Source organism: Ascaphus truei, chromosome 13, assembly GCF_040206685.1.
Source record: "Ascaphus truei isolate aAscTru1 chromosome 13, aAscTru1.hap1, whole genome shotgun sequence".
Lineage (NCBI taxonomy): Eukaryota > Metazoa > Chordata > Amphibia > Anura > Ascaphidae > Ascaphus > Ascaphus truei.
The window spans coordinates 23,040,580-23,059,993 of record NC_134495.1 but is presented as its reverse complement, the minus strand read 5'-3'; the positions used below and the strand labels follow the sequence as shown (position 1 = coordinate 23,059,993).

General features: G+C 45.5%; 2 protein-coding genes across 4 annotated transcripts in view; one reads left to right on the top strand and one right to left on the bottom strand.

Annotated features, from left to right (window-relative positions):
* Positions 1 to 8,830, top strand: part of LOC142465055 (heterogeneous nuclear ribonucleoprotein C) — a 9,633-nt gene extending 803 nt beyond the window's left edge. The window contains exons 2-9 of one of the 3 annotated variants that reach the window (XM_075568939.1): positions 2,097 to 2,126; positions 3,725 to 3,997; positions 4,341 to 4,434; positions 5,511 to 5,558; positions 5,753 to 5,907; positions 7,013 to 7,123; positions 7,243 to 7,379; positions 8,558 to 8,830. In XM_075568939.1, coding sequence (XP_075425054.1) covers positions 3,733 to 3,997; positions 4,341 to 4,434; positions 5,511 to 5,558; positions 5,753 to 5,907; positions 7,013 to 7,123; positions 7,243 to 7,379; positions 8,558 to 8,635 — 888 coding nt within the window. In that variant the 5' untranslated portion in view covers positions 2,097 to 2,126; positions 3,725 to 3,732 and the 3' untranslated portion in view covers positions 8,636 to 8,830. Of the gene's footprint in view, positions 1 to 2,096; positions 2,127 to 2,217; positions 2,784 to 3,724; positions 3,998 to 4,340; positions 4,435 to 5,510; positions 5,559 to 5,752; positions 5,908 to 7,012; positions 7,124 to 7,242; positions 7,380 to 8,557 lie in introns of those variants that run through there. The other 2 variants (XM_075568941.1, XM_075568942.1) reach the window with 2 other exon arrangements.
* Positions 8,831 to 14,295: 5,465 nt separating this feature from the next.
* LOC142464581 (olfactory receptor 10A3-like) lies at positions 14,296 to 14,811 on the bottom strand. Its single transcript, XM_075567952.1, is given in 1 exon segment — positions 14,296 to 14,811. A coding segment is annotated over 1 exon segment (516 nt).
* Between the last annotated feature and the right edge of the window lie 4,603 nt (positions 14,812 to 19,414).

Sequence of the window (19,414 nt, the reverse complement as noted above, 5' to 3'; positions counted from 1 at the left end):
ACCCTGGTTTAAAGTTGGGACGTGGTGTGTCTTGTTTAATGTCCCCATCTTATTTCCATGAAAAAACGGGGAAATCGGGTCAAGCCCCTTGGGATGCCCCTGCAAGGGGTTAAAAGTAGGTAAAAGAAACTTACAATATGGCTGCTAAGACAAATGGTCTGGTCAATGAGTAACAATCATGAGCAAAAGGGAGCCAAACATACCAAAAAATGGGGGGGGGGGAATCAAAAGATGTAAAAAAAAAGTAATTTAATGACTATAAAAAAAAGTCATGGTTGCATCCAGCATTTTGGTGCCAACATGCACCTTCATCAGGGATGAAGGTGCATGTTGGCACCAAAACGTTGGATGCAGCCATGACTATAGTAATTAAATTACCTTTTTTGCCATCTTTTGTTCCCCCCCCCCCCCCCCCCCCCATTTTTGGTACGCTTGACTCCATTTTGCCTGTATTTCCCACGCCTGCCCTTTTGTTTAAATGTCCATTGTGAACATCTGAATTATCAGGAACTAAAATGGCTTGTTGTAGGCGGTAGTAGGACAAATAAGAACTATGGGCATAGAAATAGAGAAGATGGTTATTGGGCTTTGTATTGTAAAGACTGTATTTTCCTACATTTTAGTTGTAATAACCTTTTTCGCTGCTGCAGGTACCTCCTGCAGTGCTTTGCTAGCCTCTGGGCAGATAAAATAAGAATATACGGATGATAGCGCTGGCAAGTCCCTTGTATCCTTTCTCGTCCCAGTCTAACAAGGGGCAATTGCGTAATAATAAAGGCATTTCAAACGTAGCTAGTGAAAAGGCCTGACCTGGGGAGGGCAACATGTAGAAGGGGTTGGTACTAGTAAGAATAAGGTAGCGAATGGGTATTAACCAGCTCAGGTTTATTTAGAGCCCAGACTGGACCCGTACCCCAGATCACTATCAAATAGTATGGTATGTTATTGTGACGAGTGCAATAAATCCCACCTTTCCATAGTCTTCAGCACCTGTAGGTTAATACACAAGGAGTGTACAGGTTCAATGCTGCTCACCATATTCTGTGTAGAGCCATAAGCATTGCACAAGGAGGAAACAATTTTTGTGCGTAAAATTAAGTGTAAGACCCTTCAAATGTATACTTTATTGAACCCGTTAATTTTCTGTCTGCTCCTGACAAGACTTGTGTATAACGAAGGCACTAATTTATAGGACGAGCACTTTTCCGTGTCTACTGTTCGCTTGGACTACGTAGTGTATTGCAGCCAGTGGGGATCTTGACCAAAAATTGTAATCACATCTGTGGTGCTAACATGGGACGTGTGTGCTAGGCAAATCATCTTGGTTTCTGCACCTTTTGTGCTAAGTTTATACAGCAGCGAATAAGGTTCCAGGTTATCTGCTTGGGGTGGGGAGGGCAGTTGTATAGATAGGGGTTATGTAGTTGTTGCTGGCTTGTTTCTCCCCCTGAGTGCACCTCAACCCTCTTCCCTCAATCTGAAACTATTCTCCCCTTCTCCTCTCCACAGGGCAGTGATCTGAGCAGTTCTCCAAATTTACCCCCTCCTCCTTCCCTACACCTGTTCTGGCAGAGTTTAAATAAATCTCCCCGTCCCTCCATCCCCCTCTTTCCTGAATCCAACTAGAAGAGTCTTTTTGTAGATCTATATTTTACACATTTTGGCATCAAGTCTTTGACGTCCCCGGGGACATGGGGAAGCTGAAGTCCCTGGGCTCACCTTTCCCAGAGGTGCCTAAAATAAAACTCTGGGGCCGAGAAACTAAAAGCCTTAGTTTCAAACCCGGCTAACTGTTTTCTTCTGTGGTGTTATTTCCACGTAACACGTTACATCTCTCTGTCCCGAAGGAGCAAAGAAATGATGCAGGTGTCAGGAGCTCAGATTCAGAATAGATTTCCACCTCCCACTCCCACCCTCCTTTTCCCATCCCTTCAATGCTACATTTTTGGGGTGTCACCTGAAAACACTGTGCATTTTGTTGAAAATAGCATTTTTAAGCATTGCTAGAATTTTTAGATGGACTTTTTAGAAAAAAAATCGCTCCGTTTTTTTCTAACGTGGATTATTTTCATAATTTTTTCCCTTTTTTTTCACAGCGAAGAATTTTTTTTGAAACGTCAACTACAGTAAGTCTCGCTTTTCCTGTTTTTTTTAAACAATTTTTTTTCCGACATTTTTCCTGCCTTACTGGTCTCCTTTTTAACATGTTGCTGCTGTATTTCTGATTTTTATTATTTTTATTTTTTTAGTATGTGTAAAAATTGATACTGATGCTAATTTTTCTCACTGTTTTTTTTTTTATTTTTTTTTTTTTTTTAATTATTATTTTTAATTTTTTTTCCTGGTGGGGGGGTTGGATTTGGGAAGGAACGGCTTTCTATCCTTTATAATTGTGAATAGTCCATATTTTTGTGCTAAAGTTTAACTTTTTTTCCCCGTGCTTCCTATTCCTTTGGCAAGGATTTTCAATTGTGTAGTGATTTCAATAAAACATTTTTTTATGCTTTGTTTTCACTTTTATTGCACACAGCTAGGCCTTTTGAGTATTTACTGTAAGACTTGGTTTTTAGTAATACTTTTAGAGCATTTACTCCCCGAAATCTCCCGTGTTTGCCTGCTTTGGTATAATATGCAGGCATTTGAATTTTTGCCAGTGTAACTTCCCTTCGTTCAGTCCCTTCCCCTCCCCCTTCCTCCCCTTCCATCCCTTTGCCCCCATCGCTGGCAGTCAGCCGCAAAGAACGGAGCAAGATCTATTGGGCATCCTATTCTCCTGGCTCATGGTAAGACTAGTTATTTTGTAAAAGGTAACAATAAATGGTACACACCGCTCCTGTTATGCATCTCTGCTGCAGCATCTCCTGCAACCTGGTTTTGACTCCTGCACATGTACAGTTCTACCAATCCTGTTCTGAAGCACCTTATAATGTTACACCCCAACACATTCAACTCTGTAACATGAATGGAGTCTTTCCTGCTAGTAGAGGGGTGGGCAACTCCTGTCCTCCAGGGTCACCAACAGCTCAGGTTTTCAGGATATTCCTGCTTAAGCACAAGTGGCTCAGAATGATTGAACCACCTGTACTGAAGCAGGGCTATTCTTGAAACCTGGCCTGGTGGTGGCCCTTGAGGACTGGAGTTGTCCACTCCTGCTCTAGTACCTTCTGTTCTCCATTACTGACCCCTTCACATGCAGCTGTCAGCATGTCAAACTTGCCATCTAGTACTATTCTGTTTTTTACTTTCCCAGCTTGCACCTGCTTAACACTTGCTTGCACCTCAGACTTGCACCATCTGCTGCTCACGTGACTTACATTAGTTGTACATTTTATACCTCGGAGATGGAACATGTAGCCTTTGAATCGAGATGCAGAAAAATGCTCTTCACTTGCCATTGGTTCTAGGATGGACCTGTGTCATTCTACGAAACATTACTGGGGCTGAGCCCCCACTCCATTTTGAAGATGTCCCGTTATGCCGGTTTCCAGTGAAATCTACTTGTACATTACCTAATCTGTTTTGTTTCCCTTAATGTTACATGTATTTAGTTTGTTCTAGTTAAATGTAATTATGTACAGCTCCTATATTGCAATCACCTCTGGCCTCTTCAGCTCTTCATTATTCCTTCCTTTGCTAGCTCCATCTTGTTTATTTTGTTGCTCTTGATTTTCCCGTAAGTCTCTGCTGCCATCTCTTGATTCTACTCCCCCCACCCCCTCTCCAGGCCTCCTCATGGCTTCTCCGGGGCGTAACGCGATGGCGAGCAACGTCACTAACAAGACTGACCCTCGCTCAATGAACTCCCGCGTGTTCATCGGGAACCTGAACACACTGGTGGTGAAGAAGAACGACGTGGAGGCTATCTTCTCCAAATACGGCAAGATCGTGGGCTGCTCTGTTCACAAGGGCTTTGCCTTTGTGCAGTACGCAAACGAGCGCACCGCCCGCACCGCAGTGGCAGGGGAGGATGGTCGCATGATTGCCGGGCAGGTCCTGGGTGAGTGATCGGGAAGCCAGGCACTTGTTACCAGGCTACATTCCCATTGCCTCTAATTCCTGCTGCTGCCTGGTTAGTAGTGGCAGATTAATAATGCATGCCCCTCTTATTGCAGGATGATATTTGCATGGCCAGATGTTCCCATAACCTGTTCATTGCACATCTTTATAATGCAGTCTCTCTCCCACCAGAGGTAGCAATATATGTATTAAGGTAGAGATATTCACCACGTTGGAGGATTCTTTTGGAACACATGTATTTACTATAGTTGTAGGTCAGGAAAAATGGCTTCTCCCTCCCTGCTTTCCTTTTGCTTATCTTATTCTGACCTTGGTTTATACAGATATCAACCTAGCTGCTGAGCCCAAGGCGAACCGGACAAAGACACCAGGACCAGCAGGGGCAGGGGTCAAAAGATCAGCTGCTGATATGTACGGGTAGGTATTTGCATTCCAATTGTTATCCTCGTGCTTGGTCCACCCCCCTATGTCGTGTGTGTATTTTTCAGACTGTATAGTAAAGAGAAGCAATGCATGCGGTCATTAGTGGGTTTTAGAGGGGGGGGGTGTTTAGCTGCTGGTGCGCTGTCCAGGGAGATCCAAGGGTCCCACAAATAGCCAGAATGCAGAACGGAGGCAGCATACGGACTTAAGCATGAGTGACTTTAATGTGCCATATAACAGACGTTTCGTCAGTACAATACTGCCTTTTACAAGGTGACGGCTGTCCCAACTAGGGCCTTGGCTCCCTAACTAGCCTGACTACTTTCTGCTGTCAGTGTTACAATGTAAGATTTTGTTCTTAATAATGCAGATAGTGGTTGAATGTGGTGCTCAACAATCGGGTATGGTTCTATCTAATGAGCATATATTCCATAAGTGTCCAGGTGTAAATAAAATGTCCACAGAGTAATCACTGACAATAACGGAGAGGGGTATGTGCCTAGTGGTGTCCACTTGACAACCACACAGATTGACACCAATAAACACCCAATCATTATTAGTACATAAAGCAATGTTCAGTATGAACAGGAAGAATTACAGGGCACTAGGGCCCTTTACCTGTTAACTTGTGGGGACATTCATTGCATCTGTGGCGTGCAATCCATCCGAGTAGAAGTTACAGGTGATGGCGTATGAAGACAGCACAGTCAGCGACTTCCAGCATTTGTTGATAAAGTGCTGTTGCATGAAACGCTTAGGTGCGTTCATGTAGTCCATGTATTGCTTATAGCTTGCAATAAATTTTGATCTGCTATTTTGCTATTTTGGCGTTGCCTTGGATTTTTTCCCCTCTTCAAAGTTGGAAGTCGCTGGCTGTGCTCTGTCTTCACACGCTATCACCTGGTTCTTAATAATGCAAATTGTTTTGTAGATGCACTGTATAAGAATAAGGCATAACTCAACACCAGAACATCTTGTGCACCTTGATATTTGTGTAGCCATCCAATCTCATTTTCAATATACCCCGAACCGTATTCTTTCATTCTTTCTCTTATTCCCTAATTTTTTAGATCATCTTTTGATTTGGACTACGACTTCCAGCGAGACTATTACGACAGGTATGTATGTGACGCCTTCCCCTGAAGTGGGGGCATATTTTGTTTAAACTTCATCTGCAATGTGCTGTAGTCATTACAAAGTGACATGGGTGCAAGCACAGATCCGTTACAGAACAATGGTTTTAGAGAGATAAATGCCATTCATGAATGACGCTTTTTTGTCCCCTCTTCTATCCCTCATTGTGGATGTACAGCTATTCTGCAACTCGTGTGCCACCTCCCCCTCCTATTGCCAGGGCTGTGGTGCCCTCCAAGCGCCAACGAGTTTCCGGGAATACGTCTCGGCGAGGAAAGAGCGGCTTCAATTCGAAGAGTGGCCAGCGCGGCGGGTCTTCAAAGTCTGGCAGACGTAAGTGGGGGGCAAATAAGCATTTGGCCGTGTGCACAGAGTACAGGCATACCCCGCTTTAAGTACACTCGCGAGTAAGTACATATCGCCCAATAGGCAAACGGCAGCTCACGCATGCGCCTGTCAGCACGTCCTGAACAGCAATACCGGCTCCCTACCTGTATCGAAGCTGTGCGCATGCGGGGAGACTATAGAGCCTGTTACTAATGTGTTATTTACATCAGTTATGCACGTATATGACGATTGCAGTACAGTACATGCATCGATAAGTGGGAAAAAGGTAGTGCTTCACTTTAAGTACATTTTCGCTTTACATACATGCTCCGGTCCCATTGCGTACGTTAATGCGGGGTATGCCTGTACCGTATAACGCAACGTGTGTGTGTGTGTGGGAAAACAGGCACTCTGGATGAAAATGATCTTGAGAGGCCCTTGAAAGGACCGAAACGTTGATCCTGTTCAAATAAAATCTTTTTTTTTTTTTTATATATATATTTATTGATTCTTAGTGCTTGATGTCTACATTTTTATATATTTACTTTCAGTGCACCCAGGTATGTCTTCCCATTGAATACACGGGTGCTGCTTTTCTATATGCTAGCTATATCTATACTTCAGTAAAGCTGCTTGACAATAGATTGTAGTCAAATACAAAAAATCTTTCAGTCCTACGACCTTCCTCGGGGTAAAGACAACTACCCTGAGGACCGGCATTTTTATTTAATTTTTTTAACTACAATCTTGATCAGTTTTCCTGCAGTGCGGTCTGATTTTATTTTAGTCAAGTGTAGTATTTCTTCATTTCGATACGGGCATTAGTCACCTTTTCACTTTATTCATGTTTGGCATGCATGTTAATTAATTTTTTACATATATTCACGCACGTCACTGTGTGAAGTGCACAGTAAATTAAACCAATTGTGGCTGCAACATTGATTGCTTTTCAGTGCAGTGCTTAATCCCTTTGTTGCTATTTTGTTGGTGTCCGTTAGATGGGGATTTGTGTGCGTTTTTCTTCCAATGGAATTTACTCTTGGGCGCAAAAACCTACGTTTCTCTTGCGTTGCCAACTGCATACATATAACACTGACTCTCTTTATTTCAGTGAGGGGAGATGATCTTCAGACCATTAAGAAGGAGCTCAGTCAGATTAAGCAGAGAGTAGACTCGCTTCTAGACAGTTTAGAGCGGATTGAGAAGGAACAGGTCAAACAAGGTGAGACGTTCTTACTTTTGTCATGGTCCACCTGTCAAATCCTGCTTGCTCTCCTCCAGAACTCTGGTAGGTGGCAGGTATTCTCTCCTATTCTCACATTTACACACCTCTCCCTTCAGATACCAAAGTGGATGAGGAGCAACAGAGCAGTGGCTCAGTGAAGAAAGAGGAGAGCGTGAAGATGATACCAGAGGAAGCGGGAGATTCTGCGGAGGAGGGAGACCTACTTGATGACGATGAGCAGGGAGAAGATACGGTAAGGAGGAGTTTGAGACCGGGCTTCCCAAGTAAGGGACAGCATCTGTTTAAACATTTGATCAAATTTACTTCTCATTCCTAACATGGTTACATTTCTTTTCTTTTTAAGATATCATCTTAAATATTTTTTATTTAAATAATTGGCCACCAAGCTGTGGCTTTTTTTTTACTTGTGTGTTTTCCTTGTTAACAAGTGACTGGTGCTGTAGTTACATTTTGGAAGTCTTCATTTGCAGATAGTACAGTCCGAGCTTACTGCCATCCAGGTTTCAAACTCCTGACCTTACGATCTAAATGTTTAGATCGTTCCACTCATTAAATACTTGCAGTCTTGTTATAGACTGTGGCAAAGTGTCCCCACTAGCTTTGTTGCCAGAGGAGCCTGCAACACACTAATTTTCATTCCGTTGCAGTCCTGTCTGCAAACATTTAAAACCAAAGACATAACATAAAACACAGACAAAGCTCAGTGCACATCCAGAAAAACTTATATACGGTACAGTGCCTAAATATACATGTATAAATAACTAATAAATAAAATGGTCTTTTAGTTTAACATTTTTGCCAAATTGTTGTACGCCCTTGAGCCAACTGCACGGAAGACCACGTTTCAAGGGTCCCTAACACTAATATAGATTCTTAATAACCTGTGCATTGCCAGGAAGAATGATTTATAATAAATCTGTCAATATTAGTTGCAAAAGTTCTAAGTCTGATTGAAGCTTTTATTAACCTGTACATTACCAGGAAAAGCACTATGTAATAGATTTGTCACAATCACACTGTAAGCAGGCAAGTTCCCCTGAGAGTGGGAGATGCCATGGAGTGAGCTTTTAACCATTTAAATGTGGGAGGGAGTGAGCTTCAATTAGGTAGGAGGTTGCCACCCTCCAATCAGCTAAGACTAGCTGAACAAGAATTATAAAACATACATAACATACATTTTATGTCTCTGGTTCTAAATATATATATATTGCCATGCTCCGTAGCCCTCCTCTGTGAAACTTATATGCTTATATATGTATGTTGTGGGTATTTTGGGGGTTCAATATGAGCTTGTAGGTGTTCTGTATGTTTTATAATTACTGTCTGCAAACAGTTTGATGTACGAATCTTGAACAATGTGTAGAAAGGCAATCGCCTTAATGATAACCCCATTATTTCTTTGTCATGCAGCTGGAGGAAATTAAAGATGGTGGTAAAGAAACAGAGGAGGGTGAAGATGAAGGGGACAGCGCAAATGAAGACTCTTAAATATGCTGTCACGACCATAACACACTTCCATGTGTCTGCCTCTTGTCTAGCATCTGCTCATAGCTCTCCCTCCATCACTACGCTCACCACACCTGCTCTTAAAGCCTGTTTAATATGCTCTTTCTGCTCCCTCTGCCTTCTCTCCATTTTGATACCTCTATTTGCGACTTCTAGAATAAAAGTGTACTGTTTTTACCTGGCCTGTCTCATTGTCTGTCACCGCCGCACATGTTCATTTTGTGACAGCTCCTATAGCTGATGCACCCCCTGAGAGTTCGCTGCTTAGGTGGCTGGGGCAACAAACCCTGTCGCCATATATATCCTGGGACTTCCAGCCTTATGTCACTGTGCACTTAATGTGCCTGAACGATGTACTCCGCATCCCTCTCAACTCCTAAGGTTTTCCCTGTAATGAAGGAACTTGGCTGTGCCATGTAGAAAGTGAAGAGTGTACAGGTGACACTTTTCCTGTGAGTGGAAGTCTTCTGAATAGACTGCTGCTTGTGCCTATCGTGTGAGCTTTACGCATGTTAACCTTCCATTCCAGGGGAACTACAATGTCTTGCACATCCCCTCTGTGAGTATCGGGAGTTAAAACACCCACTGTACACCTCACCGACACATAACTAAATGTACGTTTTCTCCTTGGCGCGTTTTTATGGTTATTTTCCGTGCTCCTTGGCAGTGGATCAAGTAAAAGCATGTGGGTGCTGTGCCTGAAACCGTGAAAATGAAACCTCTCAAGTTGCTGCGTGTTAACAAACTATATATATATTTCTTAATGAGGCACCCAGATGTTGGCCATAAACCTGGTCATTTGTTCATTTTGGCCTGGGCAAAGAATGCATATTTAATCCGCAACAAATCATATCATGGCATCTGTAACAAGCAGAGCACTTTCGCCATCTACTGCATGTAGGCTGTAACAACAACTTGTTGACAGGTGGAAAATGTGTTTATGCCAATTGAATGTGCCTTGATAAGGGAATGTGTTGATCCTTAGTTTCTCTGGGTGTGAGGAGGTTAATTGTGTTTCCAAATACAGGGTTTCCCCTGGCAAGCAAGATGTTTATCTTTTGTAGACATGAATGAGCATCTCCTTTTGCTACCAGAGCCTGTAGCACATTAATGCATTGCAGTTAAAGCAACAAACCATGCAATGTACTAGTTTCTTTTTTTAAATCATGTATGTAGCATTAGATGATGTATGCTTTAACTCCTAATGCCATTTTTAATTTCAACGCATTGATCATCCTTTGGTTGCTACAGCAACCATTTAGAAAGTCACATCCACTTCTGATTTAGAACCTGGCTCTGAGCGCTGCACTTTGGCAACAATGTATCCCAAAGATTTGTTGCGGTGTTCCAAACATTTACTCTGCAGTTGTAATGGTCTTTAATATAAGGCCTCGGGCATGGTCAGCGCCCGTGCTGAGGCGCGCTCACGCTTACCAGTGAGCCCCTGCAGCCGCAATGAGAGAGGCTTTAGCAGGGGCTCGCGGAAGCGTGGGTCTTAAGAAAATTTTAGATTCAAGTGCGCAGGGCTGGTCCCGTGAGCGGTTCGCGCAATGAGGGCGAACCAGCTCCGTGATGTCACTGGCCCGCCCCCGGACGGCGCGCTAACCAAGACCAGGGAAAGCACCCGCTTTCCCTCAGCGCGCCTCCGCACGGGCTGAGTCACCATGGACTCAGCCTAACACTACGTATCTGCTGCAACGTTTGACAAGCAGTCAGTCAGGAGGTGGCCATTTAGATAGCCACACAAGCAGTGTTGACTGATCGATCACAGGAGAAGGAATCGATTGGCAGCCTAGGTAATGCTCATTAAAGGAGCAATCCAATAAATATTCTACATGTGGGCTTTTTTTTATCAGTTCTGTAGTATTGGGTAACTTGCTACCATTTTTTTTAATCTTAAAATTCAACTCAATGCAATTTTGAATGAGCATCTTTTGATTTCTATAGCAGGTTTTAACACGCAGCAGTGCAAGATCTTTGTAACACTTTCCTTGTGATCATTTGTTGCCAATATTCCCAGCAGAGCTGTGAACTGTAACAATAGATAATATTACTTTAGTAATATAAGAATACATTGTAGCTGCTGAGGTGCATAGACTGAAGAATTAATTTAAACTGAAAGGTTGCCATTTAGTGAACCCTGGGAAGCAGGATTTTGCCGATGGTTCAAGGGAGAACAAATTGATCAACAGCTAATTCGTTTTTAATAAATGTAATCGAAGGCTGCATATATTAAGACAAAGGTTTTGGTTTTTTTTATGCTGCTTGGATTGCTTCTTCCAAGCTATTCACATGGTGCAGATAGTGAAACTAGAATTGCTTCTTAAAGGGTTAATCAGTCTGGCAGGGAAGGTGTTAAGTTGTTCAGTGGGTCTCCATGCAGCCCTGAGTTGGTTAAACAAACTTTTTAAAGGTCACATCTGGCAGTCTCTCTCCGAGCTGAGCTTTATTTTCAAATCCCCCACCCTTAGGTCTCAGGCCATTAATTAGCAGTTAATGAGCATTCTCTCGCTAGCTACTTGGCACCGAAAACAAAAGCTCTCACAGCGGAGGCGGTGGGGGTACTGTGGGACCCTGATTTCTCCCTAGTTTCTGAAATTAAAACTCCTGGTGGAGGTTACACAGTAAACAGTTTAATTTAAATCTGACGTGCCGTTGGGGGACGGGGGGAGGGGTTGCAGGTCCCAAGTGATAAAAAATGAATTAATTGTATCTTGTTTTCACAATACGGGCTGCTGTGCCCAGGGTAATACAAAAAGCCCTCTGGAAGCTATATAGGCTGTTTAATACAAGTATAGGTAAAATATATAAGGAAAAAACACTCCAATGTATCCAATCTTGATAAATGATATAAGTCCATGTTTTAAAAAACGGAGGTAAGTATCCTACGTGTTTTGTACGAAGGGTACTTACCTCTGTTTTTTTAAACACGGACCAATAAAGATTACATTTTTATCAGTATTTTGGTGTGGGACCCACTCTATTTTTGGCTGTGCGTTGGAGTGTTTTTTCCTTTGGACTTCCCTTCATTCGCCTGGTTGCACGCCTATCAAGATACATAGGACTGGGGCAATACTATATGTGAGTACAATATTACCTTATGTTTACCTGAGGACTCTCCCAATGAGGTTTTAGGTCTGATTTTCTTTAATCTCAGCCTTTAACCTTCAGGGACAGAGATATCCTACTATTGGTGTATATAGTCACAAAGTGCTATGGTTATTATTACATTCCTCACTAGCCCCAGTTACCTACCCTTTGCATCTTCTTAAAGGACTTATATCATTTATCAAGATTGGATACAAATGTTGGAGCGCATATCACTAATCTACTCTATAGGTAAAATATATAAACCTGGTACCATAAATTATTGGCAACTTGATTGTGTCCTTAGTGCATATGATATAGTAGATATATTAAAAAATATATATACATCTGCACCTCATTCATACCACAAGCAATATAAAAACAATTCCGAGGGGAGCAATGCTACAATAAGAGACTTCGAAAAGTTATATGCATCAAGAAAGTGGACTTCTATAATGGCAGATGTACCTACTTCTTATTATGGAATGTTCCCATCTGTATATTGGGATGGTCGTAAAAAAGGTGGCTCAACATCCAAGTTGGCAATTGTCGATGTATCCACTAAACGAGGCAGTTGACATCCACCGTAGCTGAAAGCACTATAACTTTACTGTGTGGGGTGCTCTAGAAGAAATCAGGGCGCCCGAATCCATCGGAATACAACTTTGTAGGAGAAACGAGGATATGACAATCGGAGCGGAAATGAATTTATAGCTGTTTGACAACGTTTTACAAGAGCCCATGCATGTAAACCAGAGGGGGTTGGGTTTATAACTATTGATAAAGGTTTATACTCATCAACATGATGGGGATTTGGTACATAAACTTCTACAACTAGAAACGACATTGTTTTATTGCCAACAGGATCTAATGAATTCAATGAGGAGTTTCATTTCCATGCTTATTGGGTGTTCTGTTTGTTCAATATTTGTTTTCAATTATTTTGCCAATTTGAAGTGTACGTAGGTTCATGGTTTAACGCAACAATGCCCCCTACTTGTTTTTTTGTTTTGTATCCTCCAATTAATTTTTTACAGGATGTTTCGTCAGAGCTGAACAGGGCTACGTTGACCCTTCGGGTCCCAGGATACGTACTGGTGAAGGTACCAGTGCTTCAATCTCCCCCAGGGAAAACAAAATGGCTGCCAAATTTTGGGCCTAAAGAAGCCGCAGCATGAAGGAAAAAAATATATTATTACCTTAGTGTAGCATTGGGATATATGAATTTACCATATGTCACTTACAGCACACCTGTGAGCACGTGATATATATGCAGGCAGCGTTAATACACACTGCCAACTTGCTGACTCACCTTTCTCCTTCACAATACTTCAAATGATTTAATATTTACTTTTATTCCGTTACAATATATATCTTTAATCCGCCGCCACCTCCAAAGGAAATATTAAAGGTACGTACAGAACCTCTGGTCTCTGTTTCTTAAGAAAAAGATGCACTTTACACACAAAAAAATCTGTCGCAAAATGTGTCCGAAAATGTAAATGACTCTCTACTAAGGCGTGCACCAGTTCAATCAGAGCCCAAAGTATTACTAATTCAGCTTTAATATATAAAACGTACAGTCTCATAACATACGACTTGGATTGTAAGCTCTCCGGGGCAAGGATTTCCTTTCCCATTGTGCCTTTGCTGCGCTTATTGTATTATTATAATTCCCTGTATGGTCTTTGTGAAGCGCTGAGTACACTTGGCGCCATATAAATACATACATACGTACCATATACACGCCTGTTTTTGCCGGAGAAACAGATATCAGAGCTTATACATAGAAAACCCTGGATTTTGGTATCATTTGATTTGTAATCACAACGGTTACAAATATCTATTTGTTATTCTTGCAAAGTGTGGTCAAGCCCAGGATATTCATATTTAGCAAACTTGCATCATTTAGAATCCCTTCTTTTCCCCACCCTCTGGTATTTGCAGATCCCCTTCAGGAATCTCTTTCAAATTACATTTTAATATGCCCTATTTATTCTAGTGTCAGGGAAGCCCTATTTCAATCCCCCCCCCTCCCCCCCACTTGCAAAACCAGATACCCTTCATCCTTAGATCAGCACATGAAACTAGGCATGGACAGCTGGTTCGTCCTGCAATACAACAAATAATGTATTTTTAAGATAATTTAGAACCAATGTCAACCTCTCGTGTGCCAGAGCGATTGAAATACTTAATAATTTCTGCCATATTTATTACACCTTAGTCTACCATTGTTCTCATATGAATCGTTTTTTTTATGTATTGTTTATGTGATACAATGTAATGGATCATATTTTTAACTGTATTTGATGTATTTTTTTTAAAATAAGAAACTATTAAGAAGAATACTATCAAATTGGCAATTATTTATAGTACTATGTTTATATTTATTTATTTTTTACTTATTTTTGGATTATTTTTTGGCACAGGGTGCAGCTTTAAGAGAAACACAATGTTGAGAGTGCGTTTTATTTAAATTCGTATTCCTGCTAGCAGGGTGGTGCAATCCTTTCAAGGAGGCCACACGCGTCAAGAAATACACAGAGATGGAAATGTTAAGTCCTATCATTCAACATCCTTTTAGCCATCAGTTTCCCGAGAGAGCTTTTGACCTCTTGATTCCTAAGACTGTATATCATGGGGTTAAGTAAGGGAGTGATAATACTTTACAACAGCGTGATCATCTTGTCGCTTTGTAGGGAGTGGCTGGATTTGGGTCTTAGGTACATGAAAGTCCCGGTCCCAAAGAAGAGGCATACGGAGGTAAGGTGGGAGGCACAGGTGGAGAAGGCCGTATGGCGCCTGGCAGAGGACCGGAAGTGCAAGATGGCAGAGAGAATACGGGAGTAAGAAATCAGGTCGATGATGAAGGACACAATGATAACCATGACTGTGTAGGTGAAAAGGTCTGTCTCTACAATGGATGTGTCTGTGCATGCCAGAGACACAATAGGAGGAGGGTCACAAAAAAAGTGGTCAATTTCATTAGGTCCACAGTAGGGTAGGCTGAAGATAAAGCTGGTGTTCCCCAAGGACAGCAGAATTCCACTGGCACATATCCCAGCCACCATCTTGGTGCATGCATGCATTCTTGCTCATAATGGCTGAGTAATGCAAAGGGTCACGGATGGCCCTGACCTGACATAAACCATGACCGCAAGGAGGTAGCATTCAGTGGTGCCCAGGAAAAGGAAGGACATCTAGATAGCACACCCTACAAAGGAGATTCACCCATGGCCAGGTGCTTGGGGATTACCACAGAGACTTAGCAGACCTCGATGAAGGAGAGGTTACTCAGGAAGAAGTACATGGGATTCTACAGGTTGGTGTCGGTGGAGATGAGAAGCAGGATGAAGCCATTCCCCAGAAGAGTGTTGAGATAAATAAAGAGGAAGGCAGCAGAGAGGGCCAGCTGGACTTGGGAAGAGCTTGTCAAGCCTACAATTATAAACTCTGAGATGCTACTTTGCAGGCTTTCAGGATGTCTCATTCGAGAAGGCAACAGATAGGGGGCAAAAAAGGATAACTAGTAACACTCATAATAGTAAGATATTTAAAGCAGCATAGTTTCCCGCGCATTAGAACAACTGAGAAAAGATATGCATAATCTTATCTTATCTTATATACTATATTAGTGAAAGCACTGTATGTTTGCCTGCCTGGATGTCCGGTGTCCCTAGCGGCAATCTCATTGGTCCCTTGGGCCGCCCGCCCCCGCACACCTCTCATTGGGCTCACACACTCACACCACCCCCTTGGCCCACCCCCCACACCTCTCATTGGCCTGAGGCGGAGTGACGGGCCAAAGGTCCAAAAAAAAAATTAAAAAAAAATAAACACACACACACACACACACACACACACACACACACACACACACACACACACACACACACACACACACACACACACACACACACACACACACACACACACACACACACACACACACACACACACTGTTACATACATTAGCGGGGCTCACAGTGTTAGCAGCACATCTCCCGCTTTCTTCCCCACCGGTCCCGGAGGCTCCGCCTCTTCCTCCGTCTCTCCCTGTTTCCCGCGCTTTCACCCCCCCCCCCCTCCACGTGGGAGCTGCCGGACGGGTGAGTGAGCGGCCGGACGGGTGACTGAGCGGTCTTCACGTCCCCTCACCCCCCTTCACCTCCCCCCACTCACTTCCCCTCCACCCCCCCCGGCGCCGCTACAGTCAGCGGGGGAGCGGAGTGATCACCTCCCCTCACTCACTTCCCCTCCACCCCCCCCCCCCCGGCGCCGCTACACTCAGCGGGGGAGCGGAGTGATCACCTCCCCTCACTCACTTCCCCTCCACCCCCCCCGGTGCCGCTACACTCAGCGGGGGAGCGGAGTGATCACCTCCCCTCACTCACTTCCCCTCCACCCCCCCGGCGCCGCTACAGTCAGCGGGGGAGCGGAGTGATCACCTCCCCTCACTCACTTCCCCTCCACCCCCCCCCCCCCGGCGCCGCTACACTCAGCGGGGGAGCGGAGTGATCACCTCCCCTCACTCACTTCCCCTCACTCACTTCCCCTCCACCCCCCCCGGCGCCGCTACACTCAGCGGGGGAGCGGAGTGATCACCTCCCCTCACTCACTTCCCCTCCACCCCACCCCCCCCGGCGCCGCTACAGTCAGCGGGGGAGCGGCCACAACACGCTGCCTCCCGCCTCAGATCCACGTGGGAGCTGCCGGACGGGTGAGTGAGCGGCCTTCCCCTCCCCTCACCCACCCCTCACTACACTTCCCCTCCCCTCACCCACCCCTCACTACACTTCCCCTCCCTTCCACATCCCCTCCACCACCCCTCACTACACTTCCCCTCCCTTCCACATCCCCTCCCCTCCACCCCCCCTTCACCTCCCCTCCACCCCCCCTTCACCTCCCCTCCACCCCCCCTTCACCCCCCCTTCACCTCCCCTCCACCCCCCCTTCACCTCCCCTCCACCCCCCCCTTCCTTCACCTCCCCTCCACCCCCCCCCCTTCACCTCCCCTCCACCCCACCTTCCCTTCACTCCCCCTTACAACCTCCCACCACCTCCCCACCTTCCCACCACCTCCCCCCCTTCCCACCACCTCCCCCCCCCTTTCCACCACCTCCCCCCCCTTCCCACCTTCCCACCACCTCCCCCCCTTCCCACCTCCCCCCCCTTCCCACCACCTCCCCCCCTTCTCACCTCCCCCCTTCCCACCACCCTCCTCCTCCCCCCTTCCCACCACCTCCCCCCTTCCCACCACCTCCCCCCTCCTTCCCACCACCTCCCCCCTCTTCCCCCCTTCCCACCACCTCCCCCATTCCCCTCCTCCATCTCCCCCCTTCCCCTCCTCCACCTCCCCCCTCCTCCACCTCCCCCCCTTCCCCTCCTCCACCTCCCCCCTTCCCCTCCTCACCTCCCCCCTTACCCTCCTCACCTCCCCCTTACCCTCCTCACTTCCCCTCCTCCACCTCCCCCTTTCCCCATCCCCCCTCTCCCCTCTTTCCCCCCCTCCACCCCCTTCCCCCCCTCCACCCCTCTTTCCCCCCTTTCCCTCCTCCCCCACCTTTCCCCCCTTTTCCCCTCCCCCACCTTTACCCCCTTTCCCCCTTCACCCCTCCCCCCCTTCACCCTTACCTCCCCCCCTTCACTCTTTCCCCCACCTCCCCCCCTCCCCCGTCCCCTCCTCCCCCACCTCCCTCTTCCCCCTTCCTCTCCTCCACCTCCCCCTTCCCTTCCTCCCTTCACCTCCTGTCACCCCCCCCCTTCGCCTCCTGTCACCCCCCCCCCCTCCCTTCACCTCCTGTCACCCCCCCCCCCTCCCTTCACCTCCCGGCAACCCCCTCCACCTCCCGTCACCCCCCCTTCACCTCCCCTCCGCCCCCCCTTCACCTCCCCTCACCATCCCCCACCACCCCCCCCTCACCACCCATCCTCACCTCCCCTCCGACCTCCCCTCCGCCCCCCTTCACCACCCCCCACCACCCCTCCGACCTCACCTCCCCTCCTTCAACGCCTTTCGTCCGCCCTCCCGCCTCTGCCTTTCGCCCACCCGCACTTCTGCCTTTCACCCGCCCACCGCTCACATCCCCGCGCCACACAGCCGCCGCACGCACTAAACAGACCTGCCACACTCGACACACACCCGCCGCCTCTCACCCACCCCACACACTCGACACACACCCGCCGCCTCTCACCCACCCCACACACTCGACACACACCTGGCGCATCCTGCCCCTACGCAACAATATCACTGACCAGCTGTCACCCGCACTCGCCACACACCCTAGCAGGACCCCCACTCGCAGACAGCACTCACAACCCACGCGCCACCCACCGCCTCACACCCTAGCAGGACACACGCCTCACATTTTTACATCACTTATGTCACCAAAATATACATTGTACTGTGGTGTGTTTACAATAAACCATTTTTATACAACATCGTATTACATTTTCTTCCATCTTTCTTTTCAACATTATTATCCAACCTTTACAACAAATAGTCACCTATTGTTCCACGATTTATAAATAATACGACCTATTACGCATTTACATCCCGGGCAACGCCGGGTCTCTCAGCTAGTCATAAATGAAACAAAGTGGGTGAGGAAAAGATATTGTCTAATTCACGTAACACAAGAAATAGTGGGGGCATTCAATTACCTGCTAAAGTATATTAAACAATGAGTAGTAATGTCAATGTCTATCAGTGGAACTTATTACCACTGGTTGAGGAAAAAATGTGCACGCTGTCCCTTTATAATTCTCCCTTTAATAACGGGTCATCCCTGCTGCTCCTAATCTCCCGTGATCAGCGGGCCATACTCAGTCACAAAAAAACACACAAAAATAGGAGCGCATGGAAAGAGACAAAAAACGAAATTAGTACACAAAATCTTTATAAGTAAAAAAGACAAAACATATAACACTACACATAGGTATAGATCACATGGATCTAGTGGTCCGTGACACCCACAGAGGACCAGGTTCTGCTAAACAGAACCCCACGATCAGAAAATCCTACGCAATCCCTTAGTATATTAACAGGGGAAAGGGGTCTTGGGCTAGATGGTAGGAAGCACACAGCCCTTAAGCTAATAGAGCTCCTGTCGGCGTCCTCGTGGTGTCTCAGGACTGCAGCCCGGAAGTCCGTCGTCACGGACGTCACGTCGCTGCGTATGACGTCACCTACGCGTTTCGTGGAAACGGGGTAAGTTGATGTTAAAGCTGCTCTATTTCTATCAGAAACTCACAAGCTCTTTATCCCTTGTACCCAATTTTGCTACTTTATCTGTCCATGAAATGTCTATGAAGTGACTGTATAACCCTGTTCTTTTAGTGTAACCATGTATTTTTTTATAACTCTGTGCCCAGGACATACTTGAAACGAGAGGTAACTCTCACTGTATTACTTCCTGGTAACACATTTTATAAATAAATAAAAATCTAGCCCCAGACCCTTTTTTCCTGTTAATATACTAAGGGATTGCGTAGGATTTTCTGATCGTGGGGTTCTGTTTAGCAGAACCTGGTCCTCTGTGGGTGTCACGGACCACTAGATCCATGTGATCTATACCTATGTGTGGTGTTATATGTTTTGTCTTTTTTACTTATAAAGATTTTGTGCACTAATTTCGTTTTTTGTCTCTTTCCATGCGCTCCTATTTTTGTGTG